This window comes from Condylostylus longicornis, unplaced genomic scaffold (assembly GCF_029603195.1).
Source record: "Condylostylus longicornis isolate FDR11 unplaced genomic scaffold, ASM2960319v2 ptg000081l, whole genome shotgun sequence".
NCBI classification, from domain to species: Eukaryota; Metazoa; Arthropoda; class Insecta; order Diptera; family Dolichopodidae; genus Condylostylus; species Condylostylus longicornis.
This window is the reverse complement of record NW_026578049.1, coordinates 3,769,587-3,788,084: the sequence shown is the minus strand read 5'-3', so window position 1 is coordinate 3,788,084 and position 18,498 is coordinate 3,769,587. Positions and strand designations below refer to the sequence as shown.

The window sequence follows — 18,498 nt, the reverse complement described above, 5'->3', positions numbered from 1 at the left end:
TGTTGTTTATGACCCCACCATCCTTCTCTCCGTTTTAATTCGACGTTATTATTCTCTTTTTTTATATAAAAATTTTTAACGCTAAAAATAAGTTTTTATATTTCCCAAATGAATTGAATTAGTGGTGGTTGTGAACCATAAAAATCTTTTAGAATTATAAAAAAAAAAAGAAACCAGAAAAATAGATGAATTTTTTTTTTCGCTATTCGCCATTATAATGAAGAGAATTTGGTAAGCAGTTGTTTTCGAAATGAAGAAGAATTTTTCTATATTTTACGATCATTTTTCTTATTTATAAAATTTCAAATAATCTTGATTTTATTCTTCAAGAAATTGCCCTCTTCCAAATTAAGTTCCATTTAAAAATTTGCTAAAATCCGAAAACTCAATTTTAAGACGAGTTTTAATTAATAAGAAGAATCGAGTACAAACTATTGCATTTTTACAACTCGCTTTAAATCCGGCCAAGCTGACATGAAAAGCCACTCAAAATCTGGAAATTCTACAAACAATTGTGAATTAATTGTACAAATCGAGAATTGTACGAATTATCTATGATTTACTCCACAGCATTTTTATTAAACTCTATATAAACATATACATACATAACAAACATATACAATTACAAATCTATAAATATATATGCTTAATATTATTTTTCAACGTTACAAAGTCTAAAATAATTTAATTTTCATAGAGAAAGAAAAATAACATAAAAGGAAGAGAAATGAGAAAGAAAATTTTAATAATAAAAAGATAATTAAATTATTATCCTTGCACTACTACTCAGTACACCAATTACATACCTATGTACACATATACACTTCTACTCTGTTAAATAAAAAAAAAGTGGAAAACTTAATATAAATGAATGAAATTTATTCCAAGAACTTGAAAAGGATCTTAATGTGTTATGAAGATACGGTATTCAAAGAGTATGAAAAATCTATCTGTTTTTACACTTTGTTTATAGTAAACAAACTGCATTTATATTCATATAGGGATTTTATTGTGGTAGCATAGTGTATGTACTACGATTGCTTTTAATTTTCCATTATAGAAACTGCAACATTGTTATGAAATATTGCTGATTGTAATTTGGTGTAAATAGCAGATGATATTGATAACAGAACACAAGAATTTTTGTATAATGTTATATTCTGTATAAAAGATATTTTCTCATCACAGAGTTTTTCTTTTCATAAAGTAGATGAAGAAAAAGAATTAATCAATCAATGAAAGTTATAAAGAGTTAAGGAAATATTTAGAAATTTTTGGAAAATAAAATAAATTAAAATATAGTACACGTGCTCAAAACTATAAGGAATACTTTAGTGTGCAATTCCAAAAAAAAATCAACTTTTAATAATACGGAACAAGACCGTAATAACTTTTGTGGTTTGGAGAAAAAACAAAGGGAATTTAATAGTTCAAAATCGTTTCTGCCCAATATTAATTCACACATACACGTTCTATGTATTCACTTTGATATTTAATATAAATATTTTACGCTATTCATTTCTATCGTTAATCATTATTTGCATACACTGTTACATGTGTGTATTTATATAGTATGTATACGCAGGGCTATAGTGATATATTTTAACTATAGGGCTATAGTTGATTAAAACCATCAAATTCATTGCATAGGAAATACGAGTTCATTGATTATATGCCATTTTCAATTTAAAGAATCAATTTACAAAAGGTTTATTTCGTAAAATAATTCAAATTTTCTAATATAGGTAAAATACACGTACGCGTGTACATATTATATTTTCACAATTTTTGTTTGTTATATGCAATCTAGAAATAAATTACAAATTTTTACGGCGTACGTAAAATAAAGTTTAAATTTTAATCACTGTTTTGATAATTAGGGCACATTACTAAATCTGTGATATATGAGTTTTGAAATTCCATGAGTAAAATATTATAGGTACTGTAGAATACCTAAAAGTTCATAAAATACGTGCAAGGTATTGATCTTGGGTATTTTTCAATTCACTTTTGTCTAGACCAGGGATGGGGAACCTTTTCTCTATATAAGGCCAAATTTTAGTCAATGCAAAGTCAATCAGGCCGCAAAGTTTAAAAAAAGTCCAAAGGTTATAAATTTTTGCTTTGTGTAGGTTGATGAAAACAAAATTATGTCAGAATATAAAAAATAACATAAAACAGTTTATTTCATAATATTAATAGGATTCAAATATTAATATGGGTTTGTTTTCAAACAAATATGTATGTAAATTTTGAATTCAAACGTTGTTAGAAATTTCATGGCTTTGAATTTTCCAATTTTTAGTTTTCAAATTTGAAAGTTTATGTGCACGGTTTATTTTTCTAAATGTTTGATTTGTTTTCGAAAATTTGGCAGCAAAATTTTAATTTTTAAGAAATATAAGAAATAAATTTTTTTAAGGACAAAGGCCACTAAAAAACAGTTGAAAGGCCGCATGCGGCCTTAAGGCCGCAGGTTCCCCATGCCTGGTCTAGACCATATTTTTTCTTATCAAAATAATTTAAATTAGTTGAGTCATAAAGGCTCAGATATTTAAATTGGTATGAAATTAATTTCAAGTGTTACACAGTATTTGTTGTACCCCAATCACAAAATAAGAATAAAAACTAAAAATTAAAGTAAATATGCTGGAAAAAATCGGACAAATTTTAAAAAGAAAAGTTTTCAAAATAAATTTTTCATATCAGGAACATTGAACTAGACTATTTTCTCTTTTTCTTAAGTCAGTCTACCAATTTTAAAGCTTGTCCTTATGTGTAAGCCTGGTTGTGTCTTAATTTAAACTGAAATAATTTAATTGAGAATTTTTATTTGAGTTAACTCAATGAATGGGAACTATTCGACTAAATTAGGTCATTGACTCTTCACTAGTGCAGAACAATTTTCACATTTTTTACCGTCATTTTGATAGAATGCATTTTATTGAAGTTTTTGATATCGACCCTATTAATTAGCGGAACATTTTTGAGGAAATTCTTACCACCAAGAAATACACTTTTTACTAGATGTCTATTTCAAATTTCTGGGCATATCTGCGATAGAATTTAAAAAAATTAAGTGAACAATTTGAAAACCTTTACTCAGAAATCACAAAAATTGTTCATCTATCAATAATCTATGAAAAACATATGGCTGTGCGGCCCTTTACTTCTTATTATCACTATACATTTTTAATATGCTTAAAAATTATTTCACGTTAATCTCACAGAATCTCACGCATTTAAAATATTTTCACTCATTTCCTTTTTTGTTTTCATTTCTCACCATATTGAAGAAAATTCGAAATATGTGAATATTTACAAAAAAAATTTAAAACAATAAAAGTAAAATTGAAAATTAACCAAAATTTTCGAAAATTACATTAAATTTTAACAAAAATATTTTCATATCCTTAATCTGCGTTATTTTCATTTCAACTGCTGTTCCAATTGCGGTAAAAATTAACATAAATAAAAAAGGACCGAGAATAAAAATGTTAAATGAAAAAAAAAAACAACAAGTTTTATTAATTAACGACAGGATATTAACAGCATACACAAAACTCTGTTTAAATTGCCCACCAGTAAAAACATCAATTTTTCTATATGCATACACACACCACTTTCATATAGGAGATGGACACAAATCAAATGATGAATTAAAATAATAATTTAAACCGATTTTATATAAGAGAGAAAAAAAGCAAAAAAAAAAATATTGTTAATTTAAAATTATGTGGTTAAAATTAAAGTAAATAGTAATTTTATTTAAATTAACTTTGAATATTAAAGTTATTGTATGTGTATGAAAAAAACGACACATGGAAAATATGCAGTGTTAAATTATCCATGGTATTTTATATTCCCGTAATTACAAGAACATGGTACATGAATTGAAAATTAATTGTGTTACTGCTTACACAGTTCTTTAGTAAAATATAAAAGCAGATATCTTTGCCCAAATATCATACATTTTTTGAGTTCATTGTATATGGTTTTTCTTTTCATTTAATTTGTGTACGGTAATTCAACAATTAAACAAGTAATGTGTACATTGTAGGCTCAGAATAACTTCGTAATTATGTCAATAATTTTTCCAAAAATTTTTGAAATTATTTTGAAGTATAAAATTTCGAAAATAGAATTGAATTAACGCGCAGACATTAGACAAATATTTGCGTTATTAGCAAAGCTGAGAGTAATTGTATCGAAAATAACGTAGCTAATAAATTTGTCAATAAATTTCTGGGGTACAGTTTGTAATTATATCAAAACTGTTCTATACAATTTCAGAATACATATATACATATGTATGTTGCTGCTCCTTATAAATGTATATAATCCTTAAATATTATATGATTATTATTTAATTTAAACTTACCTCAGCTGGAAATGTATAACCTTCTACACTATGCTCTGATCCAAATTGATCATGTAAACCATAATGTATATGAATTTCATGGAAACGATATCGATACGATAATGGTCCACCAGATATATTAATAGGAGTTTGTATACCATCATAATTTGCTTCCGTATCATTACCAGCTGTAAAAATAACACTATGTCCAGTATTTGTTATGGTTCCACTTATCTTAAAATAATCAATAAAATATCAATGTAAATTTATATAATATGTATGTATAGGTGTATTTAAAAATACATATGTAAATTATTTTCTTACCCTATGTTTATCGATATGTAAAGGCCTTAAATTAGGATCAAATAATAATCTTTGAGGTTCTAAATTAACAGGTGATTGTCTTCGTCCCTTATTACACAATGACCATTCTGGATTTATAAGACCCCAAAATGATGGTCCCGATATACCATCATATGTCCACCATTCTTCCCAGCTAACTGTTAAAGCAACTGTTTAATTAGATAAATAAAAAGAGGAAATTTTTTTTTTTTTTAAGTACAATTTTTTCTTTTTTAAAATTTTCATTTTATGATTAAAATTTCAAAGTTTTAATAAAAATTTTATAATAAAAAACAAAATTTTTTTTACAAATTTTATGACGATCATTTTGTTATTTAAAATTGAATTTTTCTAGATTTCGATATAATTATAGTTACTTGACTCTCAATACAAGTTGCCCTCAACTGTTCTTAAGGAATGTGCTTAACTAATTTCGGATTTCAAATGGATTTTATTCTGACTATGTTTTCATTGTTAAAGTTCAATGAGCTTTAATTTACCTAAACAGTTTAATAATTCTATTTCCATACAAATATAAGGGTTGTTACGTATAAATGCAATTCCCTAGGATTACTGAAAATTAGTTCAATTTTTCCAAAATAATTTTTCATCCTTAAAAACTGTTCATCCTTAATTTTTCATTTAAAAAATAAATTTTTCGAAATTCTAACCGATTTATAACAACTTTTGCATGTTATACGAAAAATTTTTCCTAATTCACTACAGAAACCGTAAAGTTTTTAAATAATTTTTACTCACTTAAATAATTTTTTTTTTTAAATTAAAATTTTATTACTAAATCAACTTCATTAACCTAATTACCATTCGTAATTTCATTATATTTAAATTTGTTATAATTTTTCTCTTCAATGAAGGCAAAACAAAAAATTGTTGACAAAACTAAAATAACTTTTATAAAAATATAAAAGTATCTGTGTGGTTTTTATAGTGGCATCAACTTTATTCTCAAAAAGTACTCAAAAAAGCAAATATTTCTAAAATATTTTAATTTATCATTGGAATTTCTACTCCTTTATTTTTACAATTCTCAATTACATATTTTGTTTTTGAAAATATCAAAATATTTTTGTGTACAATAAAAAATTTAATTGAAAAGTTGTTGTAGCTTGCAATTATTTCGAAGAACCGGACACAGTACTAATGAAAGCACTACTCCAGAGTGGAAAAAATGCCCTGTAGTACTTTTGACGCTAGAACGAAGCTATTGCTTCTTATTTTTTTAAAAAACAAGTCCTCTGAAGGTACATGAAATTCTTCTCTATAATGAAACATACAGGTGTTTCAATATGAAACCTACAGGTGTTTTTGCCTCGAACACTCAAATTTTCTAAAGCTGTAGCATTTATTCTAAGAACTCTTGGGAGAGCTCATATCAACGTACGCCTGTTATCATTTCATAGAGAGTCCCAAATATCTCTAGTTAACTTGAGAAGTTCTGTCTGTAGTTCAACTTAAGATATTAAAAATATTTAGGTTCTGGTAAGGGATGAAAAATTTTAAGAACTGCAATATCGATACCGATTTTGAGAACTGCAATACCGTATAAGGTTTAATTTGCCATTGAAGTTTAATCTGTGTCAATAATATGTTTGACGATTTGCTTCCCGTAATGCTAACACAAAAAACAGGCTCAGTTCTACATGCAATTTTTTAATTCTGCATGAGCTGTTTAAATCAAAAGAGCTTCGTACGGTATGTGCATACCAGAAGCCAAAACCTCTGTAGTGCACTTCAATAAATAAATTTTGTTCTACGTTATGCCAATTAGAATATTGTCTCCTGCTCAACCCTTCCATTGCTTTTTATTCAACTTTTTTGTTTTGTAAGTTTCGAAAAGTTTAAGTAATTTGAATTTTTTATCTTAAAAGGAGTAATTTTCGTAAAATGATCCTGTCCTAAAACTATTAAACATATTAAAAAACTTATGGCTATTTTAAAGCATTCTTAAAATAGTTTTTGAAAGTAAAATGTAAAAGTATCAACATTTTTAGATTCATTTTTATTTTAAAATCTGTTTACTTTACAAAATATTCTCGGTGCTCGTGTATAAAACAACCTTGAACTTTCTTCGTTCTAGTTTCATTTCCAACTTTTTTTTTTTTCTTTAAAACTTTTTCATCCTTCTTATATTTTATTATAAATTTTATATTTTTTAATGGTTGTAAGCTTCAATGATGATAGTATCCAATAAGAATAATAAATGTTTGAATGAGTATGCAATATCTATATAAAATGGTAAACTAATAAGAGTTTCCGAGTTGTGGAAAGGAAAAAAAAAATTGTAATTTTTCATGTCAAATCAATTTTTCTTTTTCCTTTTTACATTTTTGTTAAGTTGTGTTTGTTCTCATTTTTTTTTTAGATACTATTGCAAATATTGCCTGCAAATGGAAGGTATAATAAATTTTATTAATTCGTTTATAATGATTGGGGACGAATGTGTTTTGTCCATTGAAAAATTAAAATAGTCAAATTTCATATTTTGAACTGATTTTTATTTCGCTGCAATTATTATTACATAATTGAATTTTGTCTACAAGTGTGGATAACAATACACTCGACACACCTCGATATATTTAGTTTTTGAAGCCCCGATAGTATTCAAATTCAAAAAATATGTAATAAGTCTTTTATTCTAATAAAATTTGGCAATGGTCGTATAAGTTTTTACAACAACTGCAATAGCTGCCTAAAAATTCAAAACAAAACTCATAATAAAACAAAATTCATAATATTGTATTGAAAACTCTGAAATTAAGCGTATTCAAATTTTGCTTACAGAATTTGTTTAATAGGGCCAGTATTTTGATATCTTTTCACAATATTGTTCTACAAGTTCTATCAGCTATTATACAACTTCAAAAACATTTTGTTTGTAACATGTTGGAAGCTATATATTGTAGAGTGATAAAGTTTTTTTATCAGGGATCAAAAACTAGAAAACATTTGTATTCGGTTATCACACAGTTGACATGGTCAACTCTTTCATTTCTCGTTTTATCTTCAATTTTATGCAAAAATGTTTTAATTTTTTCACTTATTTTATAACATTTTCTATAATATATTTAGATAAATCTCAACTAAATGAATATTTTAATATTTCAACAATGATTAAATTTAATCAAAACGGTTCATTAATCACGTTCAAAAATTTTCTTTATTTTTATTTTACGTTTTTTTTCTTTATTGATTTTTTCCTATTTTATATGACGATTTTTTTTATAGGAAATAATAAAAAAAAAATTATAAAAAAATAATCATGCTCTTATATTGAAAAGATTGAAGAAGAATTTTCCTGAAACTTTCGATTATAAATAAATAAAATGACGAAGGATTAAGGGTTATGTAAGAAAATGTAAAAAGTAAAAAAAATGAGTCTTTTTACTGCTGACATATAAAGCATAGGTACTGTATACTTAAGACATTTATAAAAGAATTTTATGGCATAGTTTATGACAATGCATTTTCACTAGATGATTGAACAAAATCTCTTCCTACACAAATATAGAACTAAATACATTAATTTTGAGAAATAAAAGCCTCTAAGATGAAAGTGTGTTTTCATTACCATGAAAAAAAATAATAAAAATTTTTAATGTCAAAATTTGCACTTCCTTGAAATCATGAATCAATATCAGAGTTAATTGCTTCATTCTTTAGAAATGTTTTTAAAATATTTGCATAAAATGGAGTATAGTCTTTACTAATATAATTTACTGATAAATATCAGAACACTCCTCTATACACTTTATACGAGATAGCAGAAAGCTGGCTCTTTTTTGAGAAATTTAATAAAATAAATAAATGAAAAAAGTTTCTGTGTTTTCGACACAGTAAAAAATGTCCAAATTTTTTACATTCTTTTTTTAGATTTGTCACTATATACCAACAAATTTTAGCCAATTCGGCCGAAATATAACAGTTTTCATAAGTTATCTTTACCAATTGATAAAATTATAGTAAAATGCCGCAACATTATCGATAACTCAGCAATTTTTTACAATTATTCGACGTAAGCGTAAAATACACTCTGACGATAGCTCTTCACGTTCCTAGGGTAACATTACTTTTTTTCATATGAGAAAATACTACGCTTTTGTGAGTAATTTTCACTTGGGAAAATCTTTTCTGAGCAATTTTATTTTGAAATTTCGTAAAACATTTTAATGTTCAATCCCGTAATTTTTTATTTCATGGGATACGTCTACATAGGTTCGAAAAATTTGGTTTTATGTCGCCATCTCGACAACAAAATGCAGCAGGGTTTGTCTCAAATCAGATACATTGCCGCGGTTGGTTTCGTCCTTATAGCCCTAGTAATAAATATGAATGCAAGTCTCTGCAAATGTTCCTTGTTGTTTCCAATGTCACTATTCTGCCTGAAGCCACAGCCCATATGTATGGAGCGACATTACCACCATGGCATATATCTACCTCATGATAGACGAGGAGCATCACTACCTCTTACTTGAAATGGTCCCGCACACCATGAGCTTAAAATATTATATTAAAAGTCAATTTATTCTCATAAAAATCCAATTTTTTCCATAAAATTATTGAAATATTGCATGTTCACTATTTTCTTACAGGAGACTTTCAATAATAAGCCCCTACTGTTTTGTTTCAAATGATTTACACAAGATGCAAATAAAGTTTTTCATAACTGACAGCAAGTATGCTGTGACGTGAGTAGAATTTTTATTATTTTTTCCAACAATACATGCACCTACATACTTTAATATTGATTTACAGATGCTAATGTGCATATGAAATTATTTGCTTTGCCTTGCTTTTTAAAAAAATTTATTCAGTATTCTATTTTAACATGATTTGATCCTTAAACTATTGTCATTCGGAATATTCTTTACTATTTTTTTTTAAATATTATAATAAATTCAAAATAAAAAACTATTGAACAAAAAGAAAGATTTAGATGGAAAAATGGTTCAAATTTAAAACAAAACAAGAATCATACAGAATTTATACGATATTCGAACACACGCACTTTTGAACAAACTTTAAGAAACAAATAAATATTTTTAAAATACTACAATGTATTATACATAAATAATAGTATACAACAATCCTTCATCCCTATAATACTTTTGCTTTTGTTATATTTTGTCTCTTTTAAAATTTTTCCGTTATCTTCTGCCATATTGTTATACTCGTATATTTATCATTACTTTTAAATCTCTTATATCGCAGTTTGTCATTTTTTAAAATATTGAAGTTTGACATTTTGAAAATTGCGGAAATGATAAGAATAACTAAAAATCAAATAAATTTTTTATCGATGACTTCTATAATGACATATACGTTAAAGTTTTATAAGAAAAAAGTGCTATTGTTATACATATATGTATATTATCTGAGGGTCTTGAACGGTATTTATTTTTCATTTTAAATTTTAAAGAGTGATTTTAAAAATTTTCAATAAAATTCCATTACGCTTCTTGCTGAAAAAATTCTTGAATTGCGTGACTACTTTCAATAATGTCTTTATAGAGCAAGTGAACAAGTTTATAGATTAATTCGTTTCAAGTCCACATTTTTCTTAAATGGCGAAAATTATGTGATCTCTTTAATATTTTCTCAAATTTCTTAATCATCATTTTAAAAACTAAGTTCCTTTATTAATTAATTTTGCTTTATCATGGAAAACAAAATTATTTTGAGAGTCGAATGCCGTTCGATTTTCTGCACCTCATTAAGTGTATGCCATATTCTTCAATCACAAACAATTAAACTTAAATTTTTTCTGTTTTTCTATTGTATTCCATATAAAATATATATACCTATAATTAAAATTATGGCAATTTCATCTTTAACTTTCATTAATCACTTACTTTAATAGCGACTGTATCTGCAACACACCTACTTATATAAAAACGTATAAATACGTAGACCCTTTACAAAGAATTCTTATATTAAAATGCACACGTACATCAAACTTATTTTACAATTAGTTAGAAAAGTTTAACAACTTTCTTTTTTTTTTTTGATTGAAAGTAAATTTTGCAAAAGTTTTTCTTTTTCATTTTCTTTTTCCGAACACGATTTTCCTTTCATCCCTTTTAAATTAGTGGAAATTAAGCTTATAACATTAATAAATATGATGGCATTAAATATCAAGATGGAATGGAATTATAACCTTTATGTTAAAGAACATTTTTATTCCTCAGATTTACTAATTTGCTGGACTTTTATCTGAAAACTTAAAGATATCAGAGTAAGTTTTGATTCAATACAATCTAAATTGTTTTTTTAAATCTTTGAATAAAACAAGTACCGCATACCGTAACTTTTCCTTACGTTTTATAAGTAATCGTTACTTATTTTACTATAATATTAATTTTAATAACGGTAAGTCCAATAAATTCAAGAGAGATGCAATTTATTACTCACATTGAAAAATAAGATTAATTTTTCTCAACGAGTTCATTTCAAGTCTCGAATACACCAAATTTTGATTGACAAATGTATTTTCTTTTCTTAAGCAACAATTAATTTTATGAAATAATTTAAGAATTTGAGTCTCGTAAAAGAAGCTATCAACAAAATCGAGGAGTGAAATTTGCGGAGACTCATTTCTAAATTTTAGAAAGGTTCACTTGTAGCTATACTCACATTTTAATCGAAAATAAACGTAAACACTACAGTATAACGCTACAATAGTAATTACATAGGTAGCTAACAAAAGCAGTTCTTACCTTTTTCGCAGATCCTTTAACGCACATTCACATAAAAATGTTGAGTTGGTAATTTTTTTCTTAAATATTTTTTAATCCAACTTGTCGTCAAGTAACAAAATAAGTTAAATACTTCTTTTCTCCTTGCACTCATGAGGATTCCATGTAAAAAATTCCATATCGTAATTATGATTTTATTAAAAAGTTTTCTTTCAAAACAGTTTTCATAACTTTTATTTGAATCATGTCACTTATCGTTTTTTTTTTAAGATCATTTAAGTAAAATATCACATATGATTGTTATGTGATTAAAAAAATTTTAAAAAGGAAAAACTTTTTTAAATTATTTAACAAGTTTAATTATTCTTATCGTAATAATTTTATAAGTACTAATTTATTTATTAAAAATTGTATGGTGACATCTTTGACAGAATGCAATAATTACTAAAATTACAAAACTTGTGAATGAAAAATATAAAGTAGAGAGAATAAAAGTAGAGAGAATTTTATAGAAAAATATAAAGATTGAAAGTAATGACGTAAAACATTAAAACATATAAATGTCATAATATTTAAATGTCATTCTCTAATTCTCATTCCTCAAATGTCATTCTCACATAAAAATATTTATCATGACTTTTGAACACTAAAAATGGGCTTCTGCTGAATGGGCAGACAAAATTATTCATCAATCAAAAATTTCAATTTTACTAAGTACATATACAAAACTTTGAAGGCAGGAGAGTTCGTTTAATCATCTCTTTGAGTAAAAACAAATATAACTTTAAGTTGAAGAGTTTTCTCAATTGTTGTAAAAATGGTATTGTCAAAACGTCTAAAGTTTGACTCGAAATCAATTTTTAGTATGCGTGTACGAAGAATATCGCTTACGTGTAAATGAACACGTAAGCGATATTCTTGTACAAGAGCAGGAAATGAAACTATTATAATTGGCAGAGTGAACTGTCTTAATTATCAATAAAAATATCGTTTTTATTCATTGCATATCACAAAAATATCAATTTCATTTTAATTTTCTAAATTTATTTTCATATAAAATCTTTAAATTTACGCACTAAACATATCTTATTATATAAAGGCTCAACTAATTACAATTATTTCACTTTATTCTTGCAAAACTTAAAATATTTTTAATTACTTTTATACCAACAACAGTATGTATAACGCATTTATTATGTACAAAAATGTATATATGTACTTTTAATTAGGCTCATTGACTTTCTCATTTGCAATCATTTGCCCACAGTAAACATATACAAACATGCACATTAAAATAATATGTATTTACTATTTTGTGTATGTACATGTGTAATTATGCATTACATTTTATTTATTTTCAATTAATTTTATGCAGAAATTTCATCGCCACAATCACCATAAAAATTTTCGAACTCATAAAAAAAAATTATAATATCTCGGCATTCTTGAACAGAATTGTACTTTTCATATATAAATTAAAACGATAAAAGTGATAAAATAAATGTTGAATTATTGATTTTGCATTTTTATATTTTGCAATTATTATGAACAAACTGTCGATAATACAAAATAAAAGTGCAATATAATACATAATTGATATTAATCGTTTTTAATTGTAAATAAAAGAAAGTTTGAAGTTTATAATGAAAAGTTTATTTTAAATGAAGTTCATTACTTTCGTATTGAAGCAATGAACCTATACCGTGTTAATTGATATACTCAATTTATATTCAAAATTATTATATAAGCAAATTAATTATAGTTTTCTTACGAAAAATGATGTAAATATGAACGCGCATAACGTTCTATTTAATTGCATAAAGCACTGTACACCTTAAATTCGTCAGTCTAAACAAAGGCATAGTTGAGCAGTTACGCATTTAAAAAATTCTCAATGAAAATGATGATAATTTACTGAAATTTTTCTAGGTATATGAAAAAAAACTCCCTTTTATTCGGAATAAAACACTTTTATTTTTGCTTACATATATATTTCGTGCGCTACATACGCACTTTATCAAAGCTACATACGCTGATTAAGATCTTCTAATTAAGATAACAAACAATAAAATTAAAATCTATTAAAATTGGAAATATTATACCTGACTAAACCTAATTTTTTACTTCACTTAATCTAAAATTAAATTTTTTTTTTATTAATAATTAATTTAAAGTAGCCGCGTTACCTTCATCCGTGTTCAGTAGGCAGTCCATGTTTGATTTGTATATCTACATACTTTCATGACCCGGTCTCCTGTGTTTTCCTTTCATCCCTTTTAGTACCATCAAGTTACCTTCCCTAATTATGTGATCTATTTCAAAAATGTGTTTTGAAACCATTGAATTGAAATTTTTGTTAATTCGTTATCTTCTTGCATGTTTTACATCACATTTTACTTCCATAAATCTTGTTGTAACAGGCCTCTTCGTTTGTTCTATGTAAAATTTGTCGCGATTATTGCATTCGATTTTGTATACACCGCCATGTTTCTTCAATTTATCCTTGAGCAGGAGAACATGAGCACGTTGTATAAACAAAATAGGTTATTGGAAGAACAAAGAACAATATGGGCATCTCTAATCTATGATTATCACTGTATAAATTTAATAATTAAGCAACTAAAGAAACACAATATTCGGACATCGGAAACCAAGAGTAAATACTAACTCAGGAACTTTTTAAATTCGCCTAAGGATGAATTTCGAATCCAATTTCTTGATTATTTATCCCTAACGAATTCCATATTATTTTGCAAAATAAATTTAAATAAAACACTAGTTTTAATAAATAAAATTCCAGTTATTTTTCTATCACTTTGTATTGTGTATACAATAGGTATAGGTTATGCGATGGCAATAGATTTTACATATCGAGTTTTCAGTGGGAATGTACTTCTCCATGGTGGGGAAGCTTAAATGAACTATTTTTAGCAACATGTCGGTCTGTGTGTGCTTACGTGTATCTCAAGTTCGGCTGAACCGATTTTGATGAAATTTTATATATAGGTTTATTTCGACCATGGCACGGATTGATCAACTTTTGGGATATATCAGGCCTCGAAAACTGCACTTTTTAGCGGGCCTGTTTTACATTTTTGACTGTTGCTGTTCAGGCATTAGCAACTGGACGTTTACTACGGGCCAAATATACATTTTTGCGTATATAAAGAGAAATAATTAACCATTTTCATTTTAATTTAATACTGAATACTAATAATTTAATATTTGAACACTGAACTAAACATTTAATAGCTAAACTGAAAATAATTTTATTTTTTTTTAAATATTTACCACCAATTTTTCATATATAAAACCCAAGGAGTTTCTAGATACTCTGTGCGATATGCCAGCCACTCTATGCAATATAACTTATAATCCTCTAATATAAATTTATTGTTAATGATAATTTTAACTGCTCTTCCATCTATTGAAATTTTTTGAAAACTTTATTAGATTTAAGTGCAAAGACTGCCATAGCTTTTTGATTGAACCAGAAAAAAAAATTATTATAAATTATTTTATTTCATAAAATTTTAATGAAAATTCTACTCTAACATCATAAAAACACTAAAAAAGAAAAAGGCCAGCCATAATGGCATATTAATGATTTTTTTTTTTTAAAGCATGTATAGAGACTTTTGGTCACTTAAAAGAACGCAATGAAATATTTTTGTCATTATTATAAAGATTTTTTTTTCTGTCTTTTTTTCTGTCTCTCTCTTTTTATACCAAACATTAAAAAATTAATGGTTTGTGCTTGAAATATTTTACAATCTTTCTTTTTTCCTTTTGTAATTTATCGTAGATTATTGCAGAAGAATTCTGTTTTAGTTTCATTTAACATTCTGTTATATTTCCGTAAAATTAAAGGATATTTTTTGTTTTTTTGTTATTTTTTTTTTTGTGAATCCTATATAATATAAAAGAAATTTTAATAAATTTCATTGTACTGCAAGGTTAATGACCGAGTTATAATCTTCGTATTCTTTTTTTTTTATTATATTTAATGAATTAAAAAAAATGTTATGATAGTGATTACGAATACAAAAAATTTTATAGTAAGCTAGGTAGAAGAACTATAGAGATATTTGTGTGAATAAGTGTGTATCTTTTGCATCTTTTGAATTTTTGATTGATAAAATAAATTGCTGGAAAAAGGGAAAAAAAGACTGATAGTAAGCACATTTTTTTGCTATGTTTTTAATAGTTAATAAAATTGAAAATATATTGTAAGTTCTGATATTCAGTTTGAGATGGTGTCAAAGGTTTCAGACATAAGAAGATTTCAAGAAAATTTCGTGGAAAATATATCAATAGTTCCCTCTTTTTTACATATTAACCTTTTCTGTACCGTAATTGTACACATTATTTGATTTTTGTTCTAAATCAAAGTTCCAATTATCAGTCCTGAATTTTTGTTGGCAAATCTTTTGCAAAATATTTGACACTTTTGTATACAAAAACTATTATTAGTAACCACATCTGTTCGAGTCATTCTTCTTCTTAAATATGCAACCATGAATATCCTATATTTTTGAAGTTTTCAAACAGAGAATCTTTACCCCCGACTCGTTTAATCGACTCGTTTTTTAAACAAATAACGAGTCGATTAAACACAAAAATATAGTTGACGGTGTGTTTTAAAGAAATTAGAAAAATTTGTAATACGGTTAGTTTTAAAAAAAGGATGTCATATTTGACTCAGTTTAATTTCGTATTTGTCACTGTCACAAAAATTATACCATAATTTCAAAAGAGAAATAAATTTTAAAACAGGCTGTACTGTTTTTAAACAAAACTTGTGGACAATGCCAACTTCAGCAATCAATAAAAAGAAATTTGTATTTTAATTTGTAAATTTGTATAAAGCTTTGGGAAAACTTAAAGGTTTCACGCATTGAAATTTGACAGAAATTTGACAGAAATCGAAAAATATTTGTTCTATATGAATTGTGCATTCTTTTTGAAATAGAACTCAAATCTTGATATTAAATTATAAAAGGATAAAACCATTTTCGGTATTAAATATAAGATTTTCATAGACCCTTTAATTTTTTTATGATAATGAATAATTTTTTATTGATACCCCGTTACTGGTTGAACTAGTTCTCTTCAGATTTATAATTATTCGATTATTATTAATAAAATCGTTAAAAGTGGTACCTTAAAGAAAGCTGCACGAAAATACTAATTACAATTTTTAGAGCAGGACCCACCTTAAAAATGCTCTGATAAATATTTTCTCTTGACTAAAATATTAATATTTTCTTAAAAAAAAACCTTCATTATTTTTCATCAACATTTTTAAAAATTATTAATAAAAATTTTGAAATTTTTCAGAGAAATTGCATAATTTAATCAAAATAACAAATTATTTTACAATTGACATCTAATAAATATGCAAAAAATCAAAATTTTTATTTAAAAAAAAAAAAACTAATTTCAGTATAATAATTAAAATATAATGAGCAATTAATTTTTATGATGTCAATATGCTTAAATTTATTGTTTTTTAAGTGAGGGTAATATTTTTTATTTTTTTTAGAAACGACACATTTGTGATGTTATCTAGCATCCAAATTGCATATTTTGTGCATTTGTTTTCCAATAATTTTGAAATTTCAGCATTAAAAATAGAGGAAAAAAAAACCCCCAGTAAATTTTTAAATTGATGAAAATAAATAACTGCAGTTTAGAGTTGCACATTTGGTTCCTTTGCTGCAGTTTTGTATTTTTTCTTATGAAATTTATAATAGTTTGTCTCTTTTGTATTCTAAAACGAATTAATTTTTAAGACTCTATATGGCTAGTAGATTTAGTTGAAAATTTTTATTTTAATTTTTTTTTTTTTTTAGAAAGCGAACAATCTAATTTATAATTCCCATGAATCAAATCAAATAATGGCATAGTTTTGTTTTTCCAATTGTTGTTGTTGTTATTTTTTTCTGAATTTTCCTAAAAAAAAAACAAAGATACTCAACAGTATTATAAAACGATTTTAAAAAATGGAGCATTTTTTTTTATGTTTATGTTAAAAGTTTTGTTCTTCCTTTTTTCTTTGTTTTTGTTTTTTTTTATTACTCCCCAAATATTTATTAGTACATAAACGAATAAATAGATAAATTGTTCATTGTAAAAGCATTTAAAAAATCTTTAATTTTATTGTTTTAACTTTTTTCCCTCTCTTGCTTTTTCTACACACATTTTAGTGTATATAAAATGAAATATGTATGTATGCATGTGTGTGTATAGTTATGTGAACGCATTTATTTGTATTCGGCAACTAGCTATACAAAACTAAACAAGCGAAAATAATAAAACCATATGTCCTTTTTATATCCCATTTGCTTCCTTTTTTTTTTGCTATATTTGTTATTGTTGTATTTTGGAAAATAAAAAAAAGAAATTTGTTGATTTACAATACCTTTGTATTCACATATGATACAAACTAGTAAATGTTTATATATTTTATTGCTAATGTATGTATGAGTGAACCTTAAATTTTTGAAATTATTAACGGAGAAACAAACATCGAAAATATTGTTTAATGAATCACAATTTTCGTTTCGAATGAATGAATGCCGAAATATTTGAATGCCGAATGAATGAAAGCTCAAGTAACCTTCGAATGAGATTTGCTTAGTTTTCAAGAACATTGGTCTTTGAATTTAGTTCAAATTAATGGCGTTATGTGATAGGAGACTTGGAAATTCTTGTGATATGAAATTTCTATACCTTTTAAAGAACAAAATTGAAATATTCTATACATCTGACGTACAATAACAACTACTCTTCAGAATATTTGGTAGCAGTAAAATGACACGAAAACAAATCATACAAATTGAAATTTTGATTATGTCGGGCAGCTCAACAAATTTTCAAATGAAAACGTATTAAAAGAATTCAAATTTATCAGAATTGTTAGTGTAATTGGGACATACAATCACTTAAAATAGTGATTTTCCAATTAGAAAATGGCAAGTGCATTTATTTTATCTTTTGTTAAATTTCTATCTCTAAAAAAATATTCGTACAATATTTGAGAATCATAGATTTTTCAGTGAAAACCCAAAAGAAATTAAG

General features: G+C 25.6%; 1 protein-coding gene across 2 annotated transcripts in view; it reads right to left on the bottom strand.

Moving 5' to 3' along the window:
• Positions 1-18,498, bottom strand: part of LOC129613204 (carbonic anhydrase-related protein 10) — a 113,148-nt gene that overhangs the window by 32,764 nt on the left and 61,886 nt on the right. For both annotated transcript variants that reach the window (XM_055527173.1, XM_055527172.1), the window contains exons 2-3: positions 4,685-4,872; positions 4,382-4,594 (exon numbers count right to left, since the gene is read on the bottom strand). In XM_055527173.1, the coding sequence (XP_055383148.1) occupies positions 4,382-4,594; positions 4,685-4,872 (401 nt within the window). The remainder of the gene's footprint in view (positions 1-4,381; positions 4,595-4,684; positions 4,873-18,498) is intronic.